Raw genomic sequence first — 22,403 nt, forward strand, 5'->3', positions numbered from 1 at the left:
CCTGCGGTTCCGCGCGGAAAAACCCGCAGGTGAATCTGCAGCGTGTGCACATAGCTTAAGAGCCCATCCCAAGAAGAATGTATTCCCCACTTTAAAGTACCGAAAATCAGACTTAAGAATCATATCTCGGCTACTACCCAGCATGAAATCAGATTGCCTATTATAAGAAATGTAAACAAGCAAATAGTATTACTTGAAAAAGTCATTCGGCTTTAATGTAGATTGATACTTAGCAAAAGAGATTATTTTTCAGACTATTATTTCAGAGTATAATTAAAATATACTGTATACACCTCAAATTTAAATAGCCCAACAACCCTACTGACACCAAATCATTTAAATATGTCCCCAATAAAAAAAAAAAAGAGCAAGACAAAAAATCTGTGTCCTAAAACAAAAGAAATATTATTAAATATAAATTTCCACCATTCATTGGTATTGATCATCACATAAGCTCACTCAGAGCAACAGAAGTAGGTTGGAAACATGCAGAACCACACTGATCACAAACAACTTGTAAAATTTAGTTGTTCATTTAACCCTTTAAGGCTCTGTGATCCGAGCCAGAAGATCCGGCGTGTTTCTCGCTGCAAGATCTTCCTATCCCAATCTCCCTGTCTCACTCCGGGCTGGACCCTCTCAATCACGTGAAAAGAGATCTGTTTAATATCACCTCCATGTACCAGATTGGCATGACGTGCCAGGGGGGCATCTCTACAGTGTTTGATGTCACCCAAATGCTCGCCTATACGGATTCTCAGCTCACGTTTAGTCTTCCCTACATAGTCCAGTGGACAAGAGCAAGTACACAAATATACCACACCTGTGGTTTTACAATTGGCAAAAGATCTCATATTATAAATCCTTTTAGTGAGAGAGCTGCAGAATGTCTGTGAAGGACACACAAATTTACAAAAACTGCAGTGCCCACACCTAAATGTACCATTCGACCTCGTCTGTAGCCATGTGCCTTCTTTTTTGCACGGTTCAAGATGACTGTTCACCACTTTATCTTTAATTGACTTGCCCTTTCTATAAGTCACTGATGGCTTTGGGGTGATAAAATTACAAATATCTTGATCGGTGTTAAGAATCGCTCAGTGTTTCTTAAGTATATCAAGAACCTTACTCGATTGATCATCAAAGGTGCCTATCAATCTGGTCACACTTTTCGGGTCCTCCTCCCTAGGGGCCAAGAGAGATGCCCTCCTTTCTTGTTTCGCATGCCTATATGCAGGTTCAATAACCCTAGTGGGGTAGCCCCTGATCCTGAATCTACCCCACAGGTCTCTTGACTGTGATTCAAAGTCACCCCAGTCCGAACAGTTCCTCCGAACTCTGAGAAACTGTCCTCTGGGAATTCCCCTTTTAAGCAGGGGGGGGGGGTGATAGCTCTCTCACCTCAAAAGGCTATTTGTTGAGGTGGGTTTCCGATACAGGCCCGTTTTCAATAAACCCTCCCTGGAGATATGCTTATATCCAGGAAAGTAATATGGTCTCCCCCCCCTCATGAGTGAAGAAAAGGCCCAGATCATTCTTATTCAGAGTATCCACATAGGACCCAAACGACTCTCCACTCCCCGGGGCATGGAGCGGCGGGGAGGATTCGTTACGGTGTGATGAGGGCTGCTTCATGTGGGGGAGGGTCTGTGGCTATGGAGGGTGGGGTTGTTGCTAGAGAGGGCATGATTTTAGTAGAGCAGGAGGAAACCACCAGTTCTCATTTCAGTGCCATAACACCCCCGCCCCTTGGACGTTCTGTTCAGAATATCTAGAAAACCGTGCAAACTAGTGACAGAAAGTAAATTACTTATTGTCATAATTCTGCAGCCCAGATATGCACTGAGATTATGTGAAAAGCCCGGACAACCCCTTTAACCTGTTAATGCTTATAGTCACATGCCTTCTTGCAGTAACACCCCAGTGTGTACAGTGAAACATAATGTAAGATTGATATACAGACATGACAAATGCCTAAAGGGCATGTCACACTAAGAGATATCGCTAGCAATATCGCTATAACTAGTGACGTTATAGCGACATTGCTAGCGATATCTCTGTGTCTGATACTTACCTACGACCGGCTCCCCCGCTGGTTATCGCTGACCGCACGAGAACGTCCTGGACCATTTCTCGTCGTCAGCTTCCTGCGGCGCTTCCTGCTGTGAGGACGAGCGACGCGTGGAGCCGGGCGGGAGGACGTCAGGATCGCCTGGTGTGACAGGTAAGTAGCGACCCCCGTCCCCAGCGATGTCGCTGGTGAGATCTGCCTGAGTGGCAGCTCACTAGCGACCACCTAGCGATGCACCAGCGATCCTGACTGCGTCATATCGCTGGTCGGGATCGCTGGTACATCGCTAAGTGTGACAGTACCTTAAGAAACTTTAGTTTTACTTTTGTACTGAATCCACTCATACACTTAGGCCACAATTCATCAAAGTATTTTTGCTAGAATTCTGGCATAATACACTTTGAAAAGTCAGAAAATTTGTGCACATCTCAAAGTTGTTAAAAAAAAGTTGTGGCTTTTGCCATTTTCACCCAGTCTTAGTCAGATACACCAAAGTAGGAAGAACATGGACGGCAAGTGGTATGGCGAAGCCCGTCAACCAAGTTCTTCAAAAGTTACAATACTTTAGTGGCCTAACTTAATCCAGAAATGTAGACTTTTGGCCAGGCGCACCCCAGTGGTAAGATGTGCCTAATTCATTACGTGATCAGTGCGCCTCTTAATGAATCTTACACCTGCACTGCCGACATTAGAGGGATGGTCCGGTACCTATAATGTCCTCTGTAAATTTCTATCCTTACACCCTAACCGCTTTGTAATGAGCTTTACACAACAACCTACACTTCTCCCTACCTATCTAATCGCTAAGGCTGTGTACCCACGTAAGCGTTTTTTTCCGGTAAAAATGCTTCAAAATCGCATACAAGAAGCATCCCATTCTTTTTAATGAATTCCGCAATTTTTGTGCACATGATGAGTTAATTTCTGCGAAAAAAAAATGCAGCATGTTCATTAACTTTGCGGAAAAAAACGCGTTTCCAAGTATATTCTATTAGCAGGAGGATGCTCCTGTAAAAACGCAAACAAAAACACAAAAAAACGCATAAAAAACGCGCGTTTTTCCTGGGAAGAAGTCTGTTTTTTTTCTGCAGACGTGGGTACATAGCCTAAGGCTTTGTGCCCACTTCTGCAGAAAATTTCTGCATCAAAACCGGACTCCTTCCCAGAAAACGCGCATTTTTTTCTGTGATTTTTGCTGCGATTTTTTCCGGAGCGTCCCCAGACACATAGAAAATAGCCAGAAATATGGAATTTACCGTAAAATTAATAAGCATGCTGCGTTTACCGCGAAGCGTTTTTTCGCTGTAAAAAACGCATCAATATGCACAAAAAGTGCAAAATGCATTAAAATGAATGGGAAGCTTCTTTTAGGTGTTTCTTGAGCAGATTTTTTTGGTAAATCCGCGGGAAAAACGCGAAAAAAAACACAACGTGTGAACACATCCTAAAAGTAGTGTTTTTACTCCATTTCCGGTGGCGTTTTTTTTAAAGGGAACCTGATTGCAGAAATACTCTATTAACCTGCAGATATGGGAATTATCTGCAGATTAATAGTGTTACTAACCTGCCCAGCGTCCTCACTTAGCCGAACACTGTCAGTCACGGGGTGGGGGAAGTGCTGGCGCAGGTGCAGTCACCGCTCTGAGTATACAGAATGATGGCTGTAACTGCGCCCCCGGCCCTGACTGACAGCCATCCCCAATGCAGGGAATCAGTCAATGCGCGGGTGCGGTTGCAGAGCGGTGACTGAACCTGAGTCGGCACCGTCTCCGTGAATAAAAAGCGAACGCTACATGGAGAATAAAGTACATTTTCTCCCTGCAGTGTTCGGCTAAGTGCAGGCACCTAGCTTGTTAGAAACGCTATTTACCTTAAGGGTATGTGCACACGCTGCGGATTCCGCTGCGGTTTTGGCCGCTGCGGACCCGCAGCAGTTTTAGCTGCGGTGTACAGTACCATTCAAATAAATGGTAACCAAAAACCGCTGTGTAGACGGTGCGGATAAATCCGCGAGGATTTCCTGCGGTTTTGAAACCGCAGAAAGAATTGACATGTCAATTCTTTCTGCGGAATCCGCAGCGGTTTCCTATCTCCACCATTGTGGAGATGGTGAAACCGCAGGACCAAACCGCAGGCTAAACTGCAGATAATCCGCAGGTCTTTTGACCTGTGGTTTTATCTGCGGTTTTTGCAAAATCCGTGCGGATTAATCCGCAGCGTCTGCACACACCCTTAGATTAACCCCATATCTGAAGGTTGATAAAGGGAATCTGTCAACAGAAGAAATTCTAAGAGGAGCCTCTTAAGGTGCCTTGTAACCATAGTCTGTGGGAGATGTGCTTCTATCTCTGCCATCACATCTTCTAAAGCCCCCGTTACACACTGCAATATCGCTAGCAATATCGCTGTAAAGTCACCGATTATGTGATGTTACAGCGATATTGCTAGCGATATCGCTGTGTCTGATACTTACCTACGACCGGCTCCCCCGCTGATTATCGCTGGTCGTGCGAGAAGCTGCTGGACCGTTTCTCGTCGGTCGCTTCCTGCTGTGACGACGAGCGTCGTGTGGACGCGGGCGGGAGGACGCAGGATCGCCGCGTCTGACAGGTAAGTAGTGACCCCCGTCCCCAGCGATGTCGCTGGTGAGATCTGCCTGTGTGGCAGCTCACTAGTGACCACCTAGCGATGCACCAGCGATCCTGACCGCGTCATATCGCTGGTCGGGGTCGCTGGTGCATCGCTAGGTGTAACGGTACCCTAACTGTGAAACAAGAGGTCATAAGGTGGTGGAGATAGTAGTAGTGAGTGACACCTCACAGCTTCTACCACCACCCTCCAAGTACGCAGTGGAGCTGTATGCATGCACCCCGGCTTCATTGTCGCCCTGCACATGCCCAGGGAGGCAGCAGTGATGTAGGACACTGACAAATGCCAGATTTTCAAAGTTGGCGCTAATGGCTGACAGAGTCCTGTGTCACCGCTGCGTCACTATGAACACAAAGTGCGTTCCTAAATCTGGTGTGCATACACCCAGCCTACTGCGCATTAACAGGGATACAGAGATCTGCAACTACACATCCCCACGTGCACAGACACACGGATGTACCATATACACGGATGCACACATACACCCGTCACCACAGAGGCACAAACATCACCATGTACACAGACACACGCACGTTACGATATACTGTACATGGATCCACACACGCGTCACCACAGAGGCACAAACCACCACATACACACGCACGTTACCATATACATGAATACACATGTCACCACAGACATCACCATGTACACAGACACGCACGTTACCATATACATGGATCAACAACACATACACAGGTCACCACAAACTCTCACACATCACCACGTATATACTCTCACACAGACATGTCACTATGCACAATACAAATGCATTCATATGAACATCACCATTTAAACAGATGCACGTATACAAACGTCACTGCAAACACATACGTCACCATGTACACGGATGCACACATCACTACATATACACAGGTCACCACGTGCATATTCACACCACCACTCATGTCACTATGTACACACACAAGTCACCACGTGCACACTCACTTCACCAAGAACATGCATGTACAGCACACATACACAGGAATACACTGAATTGAGGACTTGAAACTGCTTTTAATCACACAGAATGAGACATACAGAAAATTCCCCTCCTATTTCTGCCTGACAGATATGTTCCCTAACTGCTCCCCTCCAGCTCAGTTTCAACCATGCATCCCCCCAAACAACTAAGAAGCAAAGAGACACCTTGTCACAAGCCCCCTTGAATGCCTGCAGCTACTCACACTGTCACATGGGGCAGCCTCCTCCTCAGCGGTGCGGCACTGTCTGCTTCCTGCTCTCCGATTGGTTAGGCCTCTTTCACACACCAGGTTTTCGCCGTCAGGCGCGATCCGGCGCTTTTGACAGAAACCGGATCCGGCGAAATGCAATGCCGGATCCGGTTTCCCCCCCCCATTGACTTGCATTAGAGCCGGATCGAGCCGGATGGCCATGCGTTTCATCCGATTTTCGCCGGATCCGGCAATGTGATGCGATCCGGCGTCTGGAAAAAACGGCTACTGTAACGTTTTTTGTCTCCGGCGAAAAAGCCGGACACGCCAGATCCGGCGTGTCCGGCTTTTTCATACAATGAAAGCCTATGAGCGCCGCAATGCGCCGGATCCGGTTTTTTTGGTCTGAGCATGCTCAGTAGCTCTGCCCACAAGACATATATAAAAGCAAGACAGTGGGACCCTCAGCCACACCCAACATGCCACCCAAGCCAAGAACCAGGAGCAGGCAGCAGACATCTGCAGCACCATCAGCACCACCACCACCCCAAATGGAGCAGCAAAGGGAACATGCTGAGGAACGGGAGGGGAGTCCAGCAGCAGATGAGAGACGGTAATTATCAAATCCCCCATTCCTCCAAACTAGGGCTATTGAATATCAAGATATTCATTGGCCCTTTGTTTCTCTTTATTCAACAGCCGCCCAATAGATGCAGCAGCAGCAGCAGCAGCAATGGCAGCAGCTGGAACACCACCCACAGGCATGGAGTGTGGCCACCAGGAAGACAGCACACCATCTTCTGGGACCCCTCCCTCGCATCGTCAGCGTTTGACGGTAAGTTTTTATTTCCAAAATCCATCATCTCTGTAATATATGTCTATTCATTGCCTTTTATTTCAAAACAGGATTCACAAGATGAAGAGGAGCTCCCAGAAGAAGAAGGAAGGGGTGGACAGACACCTGGAGTGGGCTCACAATTGGTAAGTTTTTTGCATCAAACGCAGAAACACAACATCACACTACACACAACACATAGAAAACAATGTTCTGCAGACCACACACAGCAAACAAATGCCTACATCCAAAGACATAACATTTTTTGTTTTCTTCTCTAGTCTTCCCAATCTGGTGCTCGGCCAAGAGGTCCTCGCAGTGCCTCCCAGGGTCGTCGGCGACAGCAACGCGGCGGTCACCAGCGTGTAAGTATAAATATTTTTGCTTTGTTTTTTTGCACTTTTTATTTCATTTCTTTTGTGGAGGCTAATTATGTTATTTTTGTCTTTTTCTTTAACAGCCTTCACAGCGTGCTCCCGACTCTGACGGTGAGGATGGAGGACTCGATGTGGACCACCTCATCGATCTCGTCAGAGAAAGGGAGCCGCTCTGGAATATGGCTGACTGCCGCCATGCTGACCTTATCGTTACCCGACGACTCTGGGAGGAAATCTGTTCGCTCCTTGTGGACCGCTGGGAGGACCTCGATGCTCGGGCCCAGATTAAAGAGCGTAAGTATATACAGTACCGGTTGCTTGATTTAAATCAGTGTTTCCCGAACTCCAGTCCTCGTGGTCCCCACGGATCATGTGTTCAGGATTTCTATTTACTATGGAAATCCTGAAAACATGACCCCTGGGGACCATGAGGACTGGAGTTTGGGAAACACTGATGTTGTATACTAACCACTTTGTCCTTTCTCGTTTCAGGGGAGAGAATTGTGAAGCGGTGGCGGTCTGTGAGGGATCGTTTCAAGAAGGAGTTCAATAAAGAGATGCGGGCCCCGAGTGGATCTGGAGGACGCAGGAGCAAGTACAAGTACGCACGAGCCCTGTCGTTCCTCCGGGAAACAATGCTCACCAGAAGGTAAATATTACACACCACATGTGACAAAAAAATGTTTAGATGTAACTTTTTTTTTTTTCAGCCAGGGCCATACCATGTCACTATTTTAATTGTTTTTTTTTCTCTTTATTCCACAGCACGGTGAGCAGCACTCGGGAGCCTGCACAATTGGACCCTTCTGAGGCGATCCCTGAGGAGACCGGCACCGAGGGACACTTCGACCGCCCCGGTACATCTGCACCTTCCCAGCCTTCCCACACATTCGACCCATCTGTCCCATCCACCAGCACAGGAGCATCGTGGCCGCCTACATTACATGAAGCTGCTGGTGAGGAGATCGCTTTCCCTTTACCCCACCCTTCTGCCCCTGCCACCTCTAGTACACCTGCGGGTACTGGGCGGCAGCGGCAGAGGGGTCAGGAAAAGAGTTATGCGCCAGAGTTCTTGCATCTGAATGCATCTTTCCAGAACTGTCTAAAAGTCTTGTCAGAGCAAATCTCCGCAGGCTTTCAGCAGATCAACTCCAGCATTCTGGAGGTGAAGACACTTCTGCAAACCATGCATTCAGAAGCAAGATCTTCGCCAAACCACACCTTTTTCAGGTCTGTTGTGGAGCGCATGGCAACACTATCTCCTACCCAGCAGATGCATGTAATGCATTCGTGCCACGGTGCTCTACAGCAGGTTACCTCCCAACCTCCACCTCCCACCACTGTAGTTCCTCCACCTGCACCCCCTCCAGCCACTTTCCATCCTCCCCCTCCTATTACATCTGCACCCCCTCCAGCCACTTTCCATCCTCCCCCTCCTATTACATACCAGCAACCTCCCCAGTACCAGCAACCTCCCCAGTACCAGACATCTCCCCACTTCCAGCAACCTGCCCCGTACCAAACTCCTTCCCCATACAACTTTCCATCAACATCATCTGCTCCTACAGTCCCTGCCCAACCCTCCACTCCACCGCCCACCACCTCTTCTGCCTCCCACATGTCCACCCATTCTGTAGCTTTTTCCACACCATCACCTCTAACTGTTCCTTCCCCACCACGATCCCAGTCCTCTCTCCACACTCCCATTGTCGAAGTGTCCCGCAGCCCCTCCAGCAGTATTTCCACCCCACACTACACCGAGTTATAATGTTTTTTTTGTAATAAAAATGCCCATTTGGTTGGTTTCAAACCTTTATTAAAAAAGTTTTTTTAACTTTAAAAACAGTTTACACAAAAAAAAATATTTTAAATAAAAGTTAAATTATTGTTTACACTGGTTGTCTGTCATTTCTTTCTGCGGCGAAATATGTTTAAAAAAAAGGTTAAATACAGGGTATTTAAAAGGTAAAAAGGTATTCAAAACCAGGTATATAACTGTGGGTAAATTTTAGCTTTTTGCCACAGTTGTGTTCCTGGTTGTGTTTGAAGCAAAGTATTTCACCTGAAAAGTTGTGTTTATTGTTGGTGATTTCCTAACAATGTACACAACTTTTGTTAAAAGGTGAAATACTTTGCCTAAAACACAACCAGGTACACACCTGTGGCCTAAAGCTAAAAATAGAGACCATGACAAGATAGCCAACTTTGGTTGGCAAAGGTATATACTGTTGGCACAGAAGGTACACAAGTTTGGTTAGGGCACAAATCTTTCACACTCTGTCATCCTGCCAGTGTACTCTGCCTTGAGGTGACATAAAGTATAGTGCAAAATTGTCCCTCATTACTGAAACCGTCACAGAACTTCTAGTGGTAATGTCATGGTAATCTTGCAAGGTGGTTTCTTCAGAGGTGTCCTCAATGGAAATGGGTTCCTTGCAGATAACAAAATTGTGGAGTACCACGCAAGCTTTGATCACCTCGTCCACAGTTTCTGTCTTGAGGTTGATCGCAGTCAATAGGACCCGCCATTTGGCTGTCAGAATACCAAAGGTACATTCAACCATTCTTCTTGCTCTTGTGAGGCGGTAATTAAAAATGCGTTTTGGTCTTGTCAATCCTCTGCTAGAGTACGGTTTCAAAAGGTGTTCTGACAGCTGGAAGGCTTCATCCCCTACACAGACAAATGGCATAGGTGGACCAGATGTTTGCGGCAGCGGTCTAGGTGGTGGGAACTGGAAGGTGTTTCCATACAGTTTACGCCCCATGGCAGACAGTTTGAAAACTTGAGAGTCATTGGAGCGGCCATAGGCCCCAATATCAACCGCAATAAATTTGTATTCCGCGTCAGCGATGGCCATGAGGACAATTGAAAAATATTTCTTGTAATTGAAATATTCCGATCCCGATCCAGCTGGCTTTACAATGCGGATATGTTTCCCGTCCACAGCGCCCAAGCAGTTGGGAAACTGACATATCTGTTGAAACTTGTCAGCAATTTCAATCCACCTCTCTGTTGTGGGCTCTGGTAAAATCTCTTCAGCTAAGGAGTCCCACAGTGCACGGCATGTGTACTTCACAATTCCAGATATGGTGGAAATCCCGAGTCTGTACTGGAAATGCAGTGACGAAAGGGATTCTCCAGTTGCAAGAAATCTGTGGGGAATTAAAAAACAATAAATTAGTTTTAAATCACAGCATTACATACCAAAACTCAGCTATAACACTTGGAGATACAAACTACCACCAACAAGATTGCAGTGAAAGTGTGCTCTGATGCGAGCATATCCAATAAATGTGGCTTACCTTAAAGTCACCATCAGACGCTCTGCGGGTGAAACAGAGAAGCGGCAATAGGTGTCCGATTTTCTTATGAGGTGTGCAATGCGCTCCACCAAGTAATCAAAATTCTCCATTTTCATCCGAACATATCCAAAAAATGTATCCGGGTTTCGTCGAAGGTCCATGCAGAGTGTAGAATAGACCCCACGCGTCATTCTCTTGGCTATGATGGGGTGGATTCACAAACGTCGTCTACGATGCCTGATGCGCTGCTGTCTCGCTCTCTCCTTCTCCAGAACAATCACCCTCAAACGATTCGCCTCTGCTATAAAATCCGCCAAATTCTTCAAAATATTTCCAATGACAACATCCATCTTCGCCAGTAACTTGCTCTTCTCTCCAACCTGCACTTTCTCCTCTACAACCTGTCAAAGAAGGGCTGTAGGAACACGGTATATATAGTTTTCCAGTAGCCAATCCCGTTCGGAAGGCCACAAGGGTCAATTTTAAAAACCGGATCCGGCGTAATCCGTCGAAAAACGGATAGAAAAACGGATGAACCGGATGAGACCGCAGTGTGGGGTACAGCACGCAAGCATCCCATAAGCAAAGCATCACAGAAGATAAGCATCCAGCAAAACGGCAGTTATACATGGCATGGAATTAACATTCATCTTCTCTCTTCACACAGGTAATCAACTGAGCCACCCTGCATGTATTTACTCCATTCACTGCCAGCAAGCAGCCTGAATGATACAACTTCCCACCTCTGCTGCCTCTATTTCTCTGCTGTAATATATCCAAATGGTAATCAACTGAGCCACCCTGCATGTATTTACTCCATTCACTGCCAGCAAGCAGCCTGAATGATACAACTTCCCACCTCTGCTGCCTCTATTTCTCTGCTGTAATATATCCAAATGGTACAACTCCATACTTCTGCTGCTTGACCATTTTGCTGCTTTTTTAAATGTGCTTGCTAAAGCTTTGGTATAATTCATTTGTTGCACTGTATGTAATACTTACTGCTTTAGATCTGTGACTGGGGCCTTTCTAGATCTTATCAGGTGGAAGGTGCTATAGCATTTTGCCACATCTTGGTCTAGTGCCTTTGATCATCTAACCATCCCCTGGTGTGCTGGCCCCAGCTGCCAAATTATACCCAACCATCTCCCACAATCCCTCTCTCCTGACCCTGTAGTGTGGCCTATATATGAAGTAGTTGCTAAGGGGAAGCACGCAGTGTGGGGTACAGCACGCAAGCATCCCATAAGCAAAGCATCACAGAAGATAAGCATCCAGCAAAACGGCAGTTATACATGGTAGTTAGTCAGGGCAGGAGTCAGGTAACACACACCTTGCCTTCCCCTTTAACCATGTGCTTTATTTTTATCCTCCTGTGTTCCCTTGCCATCCACATTCATCACCCTATCCCCCCTCCATCACGACTCATACACATCAGCCCCTCTATACTTCCCTCTCCCATGTACAGCTCCCACACACTCCTCACCTTCCTGAGAAACCTCAGCCCATCTTGCCCAAACACATCGCAGAAAAAAACTACGTACAATTCCAACAACTATTGGTTCTTTATCTTCCTTCTCCTACTGATTTCAGGGGACATCTCCCCCAACCCTGGTCCACCATCCCCCAACCTCGACCCCTACCCTACCTCATATCGAAACCACAATAATCTGATTAACATTACTTGCACTCCCTCATCTCAATCTTTTAATTGTGCCCTCTGGAATCCACGGTCTGCTTGTAACAAGCTTCCTTTCCTACACAACTACTTTCTGAACAACTCTCTTAATCTGTTGGCCCTCACTTAAACCTGGATTCAGGATTCTGACACTGTCTCTCCTGCTGCCATTTCCTACGGTGGCTTACAATTCTCTCACTCCCCGAGACCCACAAACAGACCTGGTGGTGGAGTTGGCATACTCCTGTCCCCACAATGCACTTTCCAGGTCATCCCCCTGTCCCATCACTCTTATTCCCTTCTTTTGAGGTCCACACCATCAGGCTCTTCCATCCCCTCTCCCTCAGGGTAGCGGTCATATACCGGCCCCCAGGCTCACCCACCCACTTCCTTGACCACTTTTCAGCCTGGCTGCCACACTTCATGTCCTCAGAACTACCAACCCTCATCCTGGGAGACTTCAACATCCCCATTAACAGCCCTAATTCCACATCTGCATCCCAGCTTCTATCACTAACCACCTCTCTAGGCCTCTCACAGCTTTCAACCTCTGAGACACATAAGGACGGTAACACCCTTGATCTGGTCTTCTGCCGGCTCTGTTCAATCTCCCACCTAAACAACTCACCGCTTCCACTCTCTGACCACAACATTCTCTCCTTCACGCTCACAAATCCTCGCCCACCCCAGCTCATTCCTACTTACCACACAGTCAGAAATCTACAAGCTATTAACCCTCAGACACTTTCAGATTCCCTACACTCATCTCTGTCCCCAATCTCCTCTCTTTCCTGTCCTAATCTGGCTGTTCATCACTACAATGACACTCTTAGAAGCACCCTTGACCAAGTAGCTCCCCTCACCCTCAGAACCTCCAAACACAGAGTAAAAGAGCCCTGGCTCACATCGCAAACTCAACTTCTCCAGCGATGCTCCAGGAGTGCTGAACGCCTATGGAGAAAAACCCGCACACCAGAAGACTTCATCCACTTCAAATTTATGTTAAGAACCTATAACGCTGCCCTTCACCTTGCCAAACAGACCTACTTCACCACCCTGATCTCCTCACTAGCCAACAACCCCAAGAAACTTTTTGACACTTTTCACTCCCTCCTCAGGCCAAAAGCACTAGCCCCTATCACAGACATTTGTGCTGATGACCTGGCCTCCCACTTTACAGAAAAAATAGATAATATCCGTCAAGAAATCTGCTCCCAACCACCAAGTGCTGTGACTCCCATCCCTTCCTACTCCCCTGGCTCACTCTCCACATTTGATCCCATAACAGAAGAAGAAGTCTCCAGACTCCTCTCTTCTTCTCGTCCGACTACATGCACTACCGACCCCATGCCCTCACATCTCCTCCAGTCTCTCTCTCCAGTCGTCACAACCCACCTAACTACAATCTTTAATCTCTCCCTCTCCTCGGGCATTTTCCCATCCTCCTTCAAACACGCCATCGTTACTCCACTACTAAAGAAACCTGCTCTCGACCCATCCTGCACAAACTACAGACCAGTCTCCAATCTCCCCTTCATCTCTAAACTTTTGGAACGCCTAGTTTACTCCCGCCTTACCCGTTACCTCTCCATTCACTCCCTTCTAGACCCTTCACAGTCCGGCTTCCGCCCCCTACATTCGACTGAAACTGCACTCATCAAAGTGACCAATGACCTTCTGACAGCAAAACGTAACGGTGAACACTCTCTGCTCATTCTTCTTGACCTATCTGCAGCTTTCGATACTGTTGACCACCATCTCCTACTCTCTAGGCTCCAGTCACTAGGCATTAAGGACACTGCACTCTCCTGGTTCTCTTCCTATCTCTCTGACCGCTCCTTCAGTGTTTTGTTCTCTGGCTCCACGTCATCTCCTCTTCCTCTTGCTGTCGGGGTACCTCAGGGCTCAGTCCTTGGCCCCCTTCTTTTCTCTCTCTACACGGCCCCAATTGGACAGACCATCAGCAGATTTGGCTTTCAGTACCATCTTTATGCTGATGACACACAACTATACACGTCTTCCCCCAACCTTACCCCCGCTGTACTACAGAACGCCAGTGACTGTCTGTCCGCAGTCTCCAATATCATGTCCGCTCTCTATCTGAAACTCAACCTCTCCAAAACTGAACTTCTTCTGCTCCCGCCGTCTACTAACCTCCCTAAATCTGACATTTCCTTCTCCATGGGTGGTACCACAATAACACCCCGGCAGCAGGTGCGCTGTCTGGGTGTTATGTTTGACACCAATCTCTCCTTTACATCCCATATACAATCCCTTGCCCGCTCTTGCCGCTTACACCTAAAGAACATCTCTAGAATCCGCCCTTTTCTCACTATGGAAACAACAAAAACCCTCACTGTTGCATTGATCCACTCTCGCCTGGATTACTGCAACGCTCTATTAATTGGCCTCCCCGTCACTCGACTATCCCCTCTCCAGTCCATACTCAATGCAGCAGCCAGGATCGTCCATCTGGGTAATCGGTACTCGGACGCGTCCGCTCTTCGCCAGTCCTTACATTGGCTGCCCATTCATTATAGGATCCAATTCAAAGTACTTGTTCTCACCCACAAAGCTCTCCACAGTGCGGCACCCCCTTACATCTCTTCTCTCATTTCTGTCTATCGGCCTAGCCGATCGCTGCGCTCTGCAAACGACTTTCGACTAACCTCTGCACTAATCCGTACCTCCCACTCCCGACTCCAAGACTTCTCCTGTGCTGCTCCTATCCTCTGGAATGCTCTACCCCAAGAAATCAGGACTATCCACAATTTGCATAGTTTTAGGCGCTCCCTCAAAACACACCTGTTCAGAGCGGCCTATCACATTCACTAATCAAAGTCATTCTCTGTGTAAGTGTGCGTGCGTAGCCCATTCACTATCTCCATCCATCCTTCACTCCTGCAAGATGGCTGGACCTTCATTGTAAATACACCATTGTAAATACACACCTGTACTCTGTATCTCCCTCACCTCATTGTAGATTGTACGCTCTCACGAGCAGGGTCGTCTTATTTTGCTTTAATTATTGTATTGTTAGCGTTGTTATTTATGACTTGTGTTTTGAAACTGTTAAACTGTAAAGCGCTGCGGAATATGTTGGCGCTATATAAATAAAGATTATTATTATTATTATGAGACGGATCCGGTTTTGTCTGTCAAGAACAAGACGGATCCGGCAGAAAACCGGATCCGGCACATCAGGTTTTACAAAACATTTGCCGGATCCGGCATTCCGGCACGACGCCGGATCGCGCCTGACGGCGAAAACCTGATGTGTGAAAGTAGCCTAAGGCCTCTTTCACACATCAGGTTTTCGCCGTCAGGCGCGATCCGGCGCTTTTGACAGAAACCGGATCCGGCGAAATGCAATGCCGGATCCGTTTTCCCCCCATTGACTTGCATTTGCGCCGGATCGCGCCGGATGGCCATGCGTTTCATCCGGTTTTCGCCGGATCCGGCAATGTGTCGCGATCCGGCGTCTGGAAAAAACGGTGACTGTAACGTTTTTTGTCTCCGTCGAAAAAGCCGGACACGCCGGATCCGGTGCGTCCGGCTTTTTCACACAATGAAAGCCTATGAGCGCCGCAATGCGCCGGATCCGGCGAAAGCCGGATCCGTCGGCCGGATCCGGTTTTTTGGTCTGAGCATGCTCAGTAGCTCTGCCCACAAGACATATATAAAAGCAAGACAGTGGGACCCACAGCCACACCCAACATGCCACCCAAGACAGCAACCAGGCGCAGGAGAAGGCAGGAGACCACTGCAGCACCATCCGCACCACCACCACCCCAAATGGAGCAGCAAATAGAACATGCTGAGGAGGGGAGGCCAGCAGCAGATGAGAGACGGTAATTATCAAATAACCCATTCCTCCAAACTAGGGCTATGGAATATCAAGATATTCATTGGCCCTTTGTTTCTCTTTATTCAACAGCCGCCCAATAGATGCAGCAGCAGCAGCAATGGCAGCAGCTGGAACACCACCCACAGGCATGGAGTGTGGCCACCACAGCACATCATCTTCTGGGAGCCCTCCCTCGCATCGTCAGCGTTTGACGGTAAGTTTTTATTTCCAAAATCCATCTTCTCTGTAATATATGTCTATTCATTGCCTTTTATTTCAAAACAGGAATCACAAGATGAAGAGGAGCTCCCAGAAGAAGAAGGAAGGGGTGGACAGACACCTGGAGTGGGCTCACAATTCGTAAGTTTTTTGCATCAAACGCAGAAACACAACATCACACTACACACAACACATAGAAAACAATGTTCTGCAGACCACACACAGCAAACAAATGCCTACATCCAAAGACATAACATTTTTTGTTTTCTTCTCTAGTCTTCCCAATCTGGTGCTTGGCCAAGAGGTCCTCGCAGTGCCTCCCAGGGTCGTCGGCGACAGCAACGCGGCGGTCACCAGCGTGTAAGTATAAATATTTTTGCTTTGTTTTTTTGCACTTTTTATTTCATTTCTTTTGTGGAGGCTAATTATGTTATTTTTGTCTTTTTCTTTAACAGCCTTCACAGCGTGCTCCCGACTCTGACGGTGAGGATGGAGGGATTGATGTGGACCGCCTCATCGATCTCGTCAGAGAAAGGGAGCAGCTCTGGAATATGGCTGACCGCCGCCACGCTGACCTGATCGTTACCCGACGACTCTGGGAGGAAATCTGTTCGCTCCTAGTTGGCCGCTGGGAGGACCTCGAAGCTCGGGCCCAGATTAAAGAGCGTAAGTATATACAGTACCGGTTGCTTGATGTAAACCAGTGTTTCCCGAACTCCAGTCCTCGTGGTCCCCACGGATCATGTGTTCAGGATTTCTATTTACTATGGAAATCATGAAAACATGACCCCTGGGGACCATGAGGACTGGAGTTTGGGAAACACTGATGTTGTATACTAACCACTCCTTTCTCGTTTCAGGGAACAGAATTGTGAATCGGTGGCGGTCTGTGAGAGATCGTTTCAAGAAGGAGTTCAATAAAGAGATGCGGGCCCCGAGTGGATCTGGAGGACGCAGGAGCAAGTACAAGTACGCAGAAGCCCTGTCGTTCCTCCGGGAAACAATGGTCACCAGAAGGTAAATATTACACACCACATGTGAAAAAAAATGTTATATGTAAATTTTTTTTTCAGCCAGGGCCATACCATGTCAGTATTTTAATTGTTTTTTTTTTCTCTTTATTCCACAGCACGGTGAGCAGCACTCGGGAGCCGGCACGATTGGACCCTTCTGAGGCGATCCCTGAGGAGACCAGCACCGAGGGACACTTCGACCGCCCCGGTACATCTGCACCTTCCCAGCCTTCCCACACATTCGACCCATCTGTCCCATCCACCAGCACAGGAGCATCGTGGCCGCCTACATTACATGAAGCTGCTGGTGAGGAGATCGCTTTCCCTTTACCCCACCCTTCTGCCCCTGCCACCTCTAGTACACCTGCGGGTACTGGGCGGCAGCGGCAGAGGGGTCAGGAAAAGACTTATGCGCCAGAGTTCTTGCATCTGAATGCATCTTTCCAGAACTGTCTAAAAGTCTTGTCAGAGCAAATATCCGCAGGCTATCAGCAGATCAACTCCAGCATTCTGGAGGTGAAGACACTTCTGCAAACCATGCATTCAGAAGCAAGATCTTCGCCAAACCACACCTTTTTCAGGTCTGTTGTGGAGCGCATGGAAACGCTCTCTCCTGCCCAGCAGATGCATGTAATGCATTCATGCCACGCTGCTCTCCAGCAAGTTACCTCCCAACCTCCTCCTCCTCCCACCACAGTAGTTCCTCCACCTGCACCCCCTCCAGCCACTTTCCATCCTCCCCCTCCTATTACATCTACACCCCCTCCAGCCACTTTCCATCCTCCCCCTCCTATTACATCTACACCCCCTCCAGCCACTTTCCATCCTCCCCCTCCTATTGCATACCATCCACCTCCAGCCACTTTCCATCCTCCCCCTCCTATTACATACCATCCACCTCCCCAGCACCATCCACCTCCCCAGCACCATCAACCTCCCCAGCAACCTCACCAGTACCAGCAACCTCCACAGTACCTGCAAACTCCCCAGTACCAGCAACCTCCCCAGTACCAGACATCTCCCCACTTCCAGCAACCTGCCCCGTACCAAACTCCTTCCCCCTTCCAGCAACCTGCCCCGTACCAGACATCTCCCCACTTCCAGCAACCTGCCCCGTACCAAACTCCTTCCCCATACAACTTGCCATCAACATCATCTGCTCCTACAGTCCCTGCCCAACCCTCCACTCCACCACCCACCACCTCTTCTGCTTCCCACATGTCCACCCATTCTGTAGTTTTTTCCACACCTTCACCTCTAACTGTTCCTTCCCCACCACGATCCCAGTCCTCTCTCCACACTCCCAGTGTCGAAGTGTCCCGCAGCCCCTACAGCAGTATTTCCACCACACACTACACAGAATTATAATGTGTGTATTTAAATAAAAATGACCAGTTTTATGGTTTCAGTTTTATAGTTTCAAATTTTTATTAAACAAGTTTATTTAAATTTTAAAAAAGTTTACTAAAAAAAACATTTCAATAAAAGTTAAATTATTTTACACTGGTTGTCTGTCATTTCTTTCTGCGGCGAAAAAGGTTAAATACAGGGTATTTAAAAGGTGAAATGGTATTCAAAACTAGGTATATAACTGTGGGTAAATTTTAGCTTTTTGCCACAGTTGTGTTCCTGGTTGTGTTTGAAGCAAAGTATTTCACCTAAAAAGTTGTGTTTATTGTTGGTGATTTCCTAACAATGTACACAACTTTTGTTAAAAGGTGAAATACTTTGCATAAAACACAACCAGGTACACACCTGTGGCCTAAAGCTAAAAATAGAGACCATGACAAGATAGCCAACTTTGGTTGGCAAAGGTATATACTGTTGGTCCAGAAGGTACACAAGTTTGGTTAGGGCACAAATCTTTCACACTCTGTCATCCTGCCAGTGTACTCTGCCTTGAGGTGACATAAAGTATAGTGCAAAATTGTCCCTCATTACTGAAACCGTCACAGAACTTCTAGTGGTAATGTCATGGTAATCTTGCAAGGTGGTTTCTTCAGAGGTGTCCTCAATGGAAATGGGTTCCTTGCAGATAACAAAATTGTGGAGTACCACGCACGCTTTGATCACCTCGTCCACAGTTTCTGTCTTGAGGTTGATCGCAGTCAATAGGACCCGCCATTTGGCTGTCAGAATACCAAAGGTACATTCAACCATTCTTCTTGCTCTTGTGAGGCGGTAATTAAAAATGCGTTTTGGTCTTGTCAATCCTCTGCTAGAGTACGGTTTCAAAAGGTGTTCTGACAGCTTGAAGGCTTCATCCCCTACACAGACAAATGGCATAGGTGGACCAGATGTTTGCGGCAGCGGTCTAGGTGGTGGGAACTGGAAGGTGTTTCCATACAGTTTACGCCCCATGGCAGACAGTTTGAAAACTTGAGAGTCATTGGAGCGGCCATAGGCCCCAATATCAACCGCAATAAATTTGTATTCCGCGTCAGCGATGGCCATGAGGACAATTGAAAAATATTTCTTGTAATTGAAATATTCCGATCCCGATCCAGCTGGCTTTACAATGCGGATATGTTTCCCGTCCACAGCGCCCAAGCAGTTTGGAAACTGACATATCTGTTGAAACTTGTCAGCAATTTCAATCCACCTCTCTGTTGTGGGCTCTGGTAAAAACTCTTCAGCTAAGGAGTCCCACAGTGCACGGCATGTGTACTTCACAATTCCAGATATGGTGGAAATCCCGAGTCTGTACTGGAAATGCAGTGACGAAAGGGATTCTCCAGTTGCAAGAAATCTGTGGGGAATTAAAAAACAATAAATTAGTTTTAAATCACAGCATTACATACCAAAACTGACCTATAACACTTGGAGATACAAATTACCACCAACAAGATTGCAGTGAAAGTGTGCTCTGATGCGAGCATATCCAATAAATGTGGCTTACCTTAAAGTCACCATCAGACGCTCTGCGGGTGAAACAGAGAAGCGGCAATAGGTGTCCGCTTTTCTTATGAGGTGTGCAATGCGCTCCACCAAGTAATCAAAATTCTCCATTTTCATCCGAACATATCCAAAAAATTTATCCGGGTTTCGTCGAAGGTCCATGCAGAGTGTAGAATAGACCCCACGCGTCATTCTCTTGGCTGTGATGGGGTGGATCCACAAACGTCGTCTACGATGCCTGATGCGCTGCTGTCTCGCTCTCTCCTTCTCCAGAACAATCACCCTCAAACGATTTGCCTCCGCTGTAAAATCCGCCAAATTCTTCAAAATATTTCCAATGACAACATCCATCTTCGCCAGTAACTTGCTCTTCTCTCCAACCTGCACTTTCTCCTCTACAACCTGTCAAAGAAGGGCTGTAGGAACACGCTATATATAGTTTTCCAGTAGCCAATCCCGTTCGGAAGGCCACAAGGGTCAATTTTAAAAACCGGATCCGGCGTAATCCGTCGAAAAAACGGATAGAAAAACGGATGAACCGGATGAGACGGATCCGGTTTTGTCTGTCCAGAAAAAGACGGATCCGGCAGAAAACCGGATCCGTCACATCCGGTTTTAAGAAACATTTGCCGGATCCGGCGTTCCGGCACGACGCCGGATCGCGCCTGACGGCGAAAACCTGATGTGTGAAAGTAGCCTAAGGCTACTTTCACACATCAGTTTTTTGCCGTCAGGCATGATCCGGCTTTTTTTAGAAAAAACGGATCCGGCATAAATTTTGGCGAACTGTAGAAACGGATCCGTTTTTTTGCTGGATCCGTCTCTGTTCCTGGAGGCTGGCCAATTGGATCTGAGCATGCGCAGACTTGAAAAAACCGGATCCGGTGGCTGGATCCGTCTTTTTCTGGATCCGGCGCATTCCGGCGCCCATAGACTTTCATTGTAGCAAAAAGCTGGAAGCGCCGGATCCGGCGCTTCCGGCTTTTTCGCCGGAGGCAAAAAACGTTACAGTAGACGTTTTTTCAAGACGCCGGAATGAGACAAGTTGCCGGATCCGGCAAAAAACGGATGAAACGCAATGCCATCCGGCACGATCCGGCGCTAATGCAAGTCAATGGGGAAAAACCGGATCCGGCAGTGCATTTTGCCGGATCCGTTTTTTCCAAAAAAAGCCGGATCGCGCCTGAAGGCAAAAAACTGATGTGTGAAAGAGGCCTTAGGCAGCACACTGAGCAGGAAGAATACAGTACAGCCCCTAGGGACAGCTTCTCCACCAATCAGAGACCCTTGAGTGACCACTGCTCCACCAATCAGGATGATGCTGCTTGTTGCGACGAGTAATGAAGACACAGTGCGGCTTCTGAAGTAATGTGTGCCGGCTGAACGGCCCAAAGCTGCTGCTAGGAGACCAGCCCAGGGGGCAATTGCCTCTCTGCCACCCGGCCCAGCGGCATGCCCTACTTGTAATTTACAGGCCATGTTGGTGGCACGTCCTAAGTTTGGACCTAATTCTCCCCAATGTCGCCTTCTCTATAGTCAGCTGCCATTTCCCAGTGTATCCGCCCTCCGTGACTGTGTATGGAGCCCTGTAGCCGGCCACGGCACGCAGGACGCAGCCTGCGGCAGTGAGCCTGAGGAGCAGCCGCGTACAGAGGTAACAGACGGACCACGTGACCACTCACCCAGGACCCGCAGCTCGACGTCCAAGGACAACCCAGAGAAGAGAATCGTACTGCGCATGCGTCATTCTTTCCTAAAGCGGCCATCACTGGAGGCGTGCACATTCCACTAAAGCAGGCAGCAGGGGCTTTGCTACGTGGTGGTGCACAGCCGTCCCGTCATGTTAGGAGTGCTCTGTCGTTAGCATAGACTAATATTTCTTCCCGAGAGGTAAAGATATAATACACACTTCATATCTACTAGTATCTGACAGGCAAAATTGCAAAGTTACATGAATTCCGCCACCAGAGGGCGCTTGCGGCCCTTGTGGAATTATGCATCTCCCAGAAAGAGAGACCTGTGGTGAGCGCCCTCTAGTGGTGGCTGCAGGCGGTAATATTCTGGTCAGTTTTATGGCTGCACTATTCTATTTATCGGCGACTTTTTATTTTTCTGGCAGCCAAAAATGAGAAGGCTTTATGTAAATTTTCTTTAAAAGCTTTTTTTTTTTAAAACCATGAAACGATGATAAAAAGTAGTGTTTTTATTAAGCAAAAATGCTTAAAAAAAAAAAAAAGTACCAAGTTAATTGTAGCGGTCCCATTGACTTGTAAAGAACTGAGCGGCTTCAGCCCAGAAATTTGTGCACACAGAGCGCATTCACCTGCGGATTTGCCAG

The 22,403-nt window shown here is 47.6% G+C and overlaps 1 protein-coding gene across 6 annotated transcripts in view; it reads right to left on the minus strand.

Annotated features, from left to right (window-relative positions):
- Window positions 1-22,403, minus strand: part of LOC141091889 (prostaglandin reductase 2-like) — a 137,582-nt gene that overhangs the window by 109,502 nt on the left and 5,677 nt on the right. For 4 of the 6 annotated variants that reach the window (XR_012232610.1, XM_073577649.1, XM_073577645.1 and 1 more), the window contains exon 1: window positions 21,748-21,899. The exons of the other annotated variants lie outside the window; for them this stretch is intronic. Coding sequence is in view for 3 of the 4 variants with exons in the window: in XM_073577649.1 (XP_073433750.1) it covers window positions 21,748-21,805 (58 nt within the window). In the remaining variant the exon portion in view is untranslated. Of the gene's footprint in view, window positions 1-21,747; window positions 21,900-22,403 lie in introns of those variants that run through there. 6 annotated transcript variants of the gene reach the window in all.

This window comes from Dendrobates tinctorius, unplaced genomic scaffold, assembly GCF_039654945.1.
Source record: "Dendrobates tinctorius isolate UK_male_01 unplaced genomic scaffold, ASM3965494v1 ptg000057l, whole genome shotgun sequence".
NCBI classification, from domain to species: Eukaryota; Metazoa; Chordata; class Amphibia; order Anura; family Dendrobatidae; genus Dendrobates; species Dendrobates tinctorius.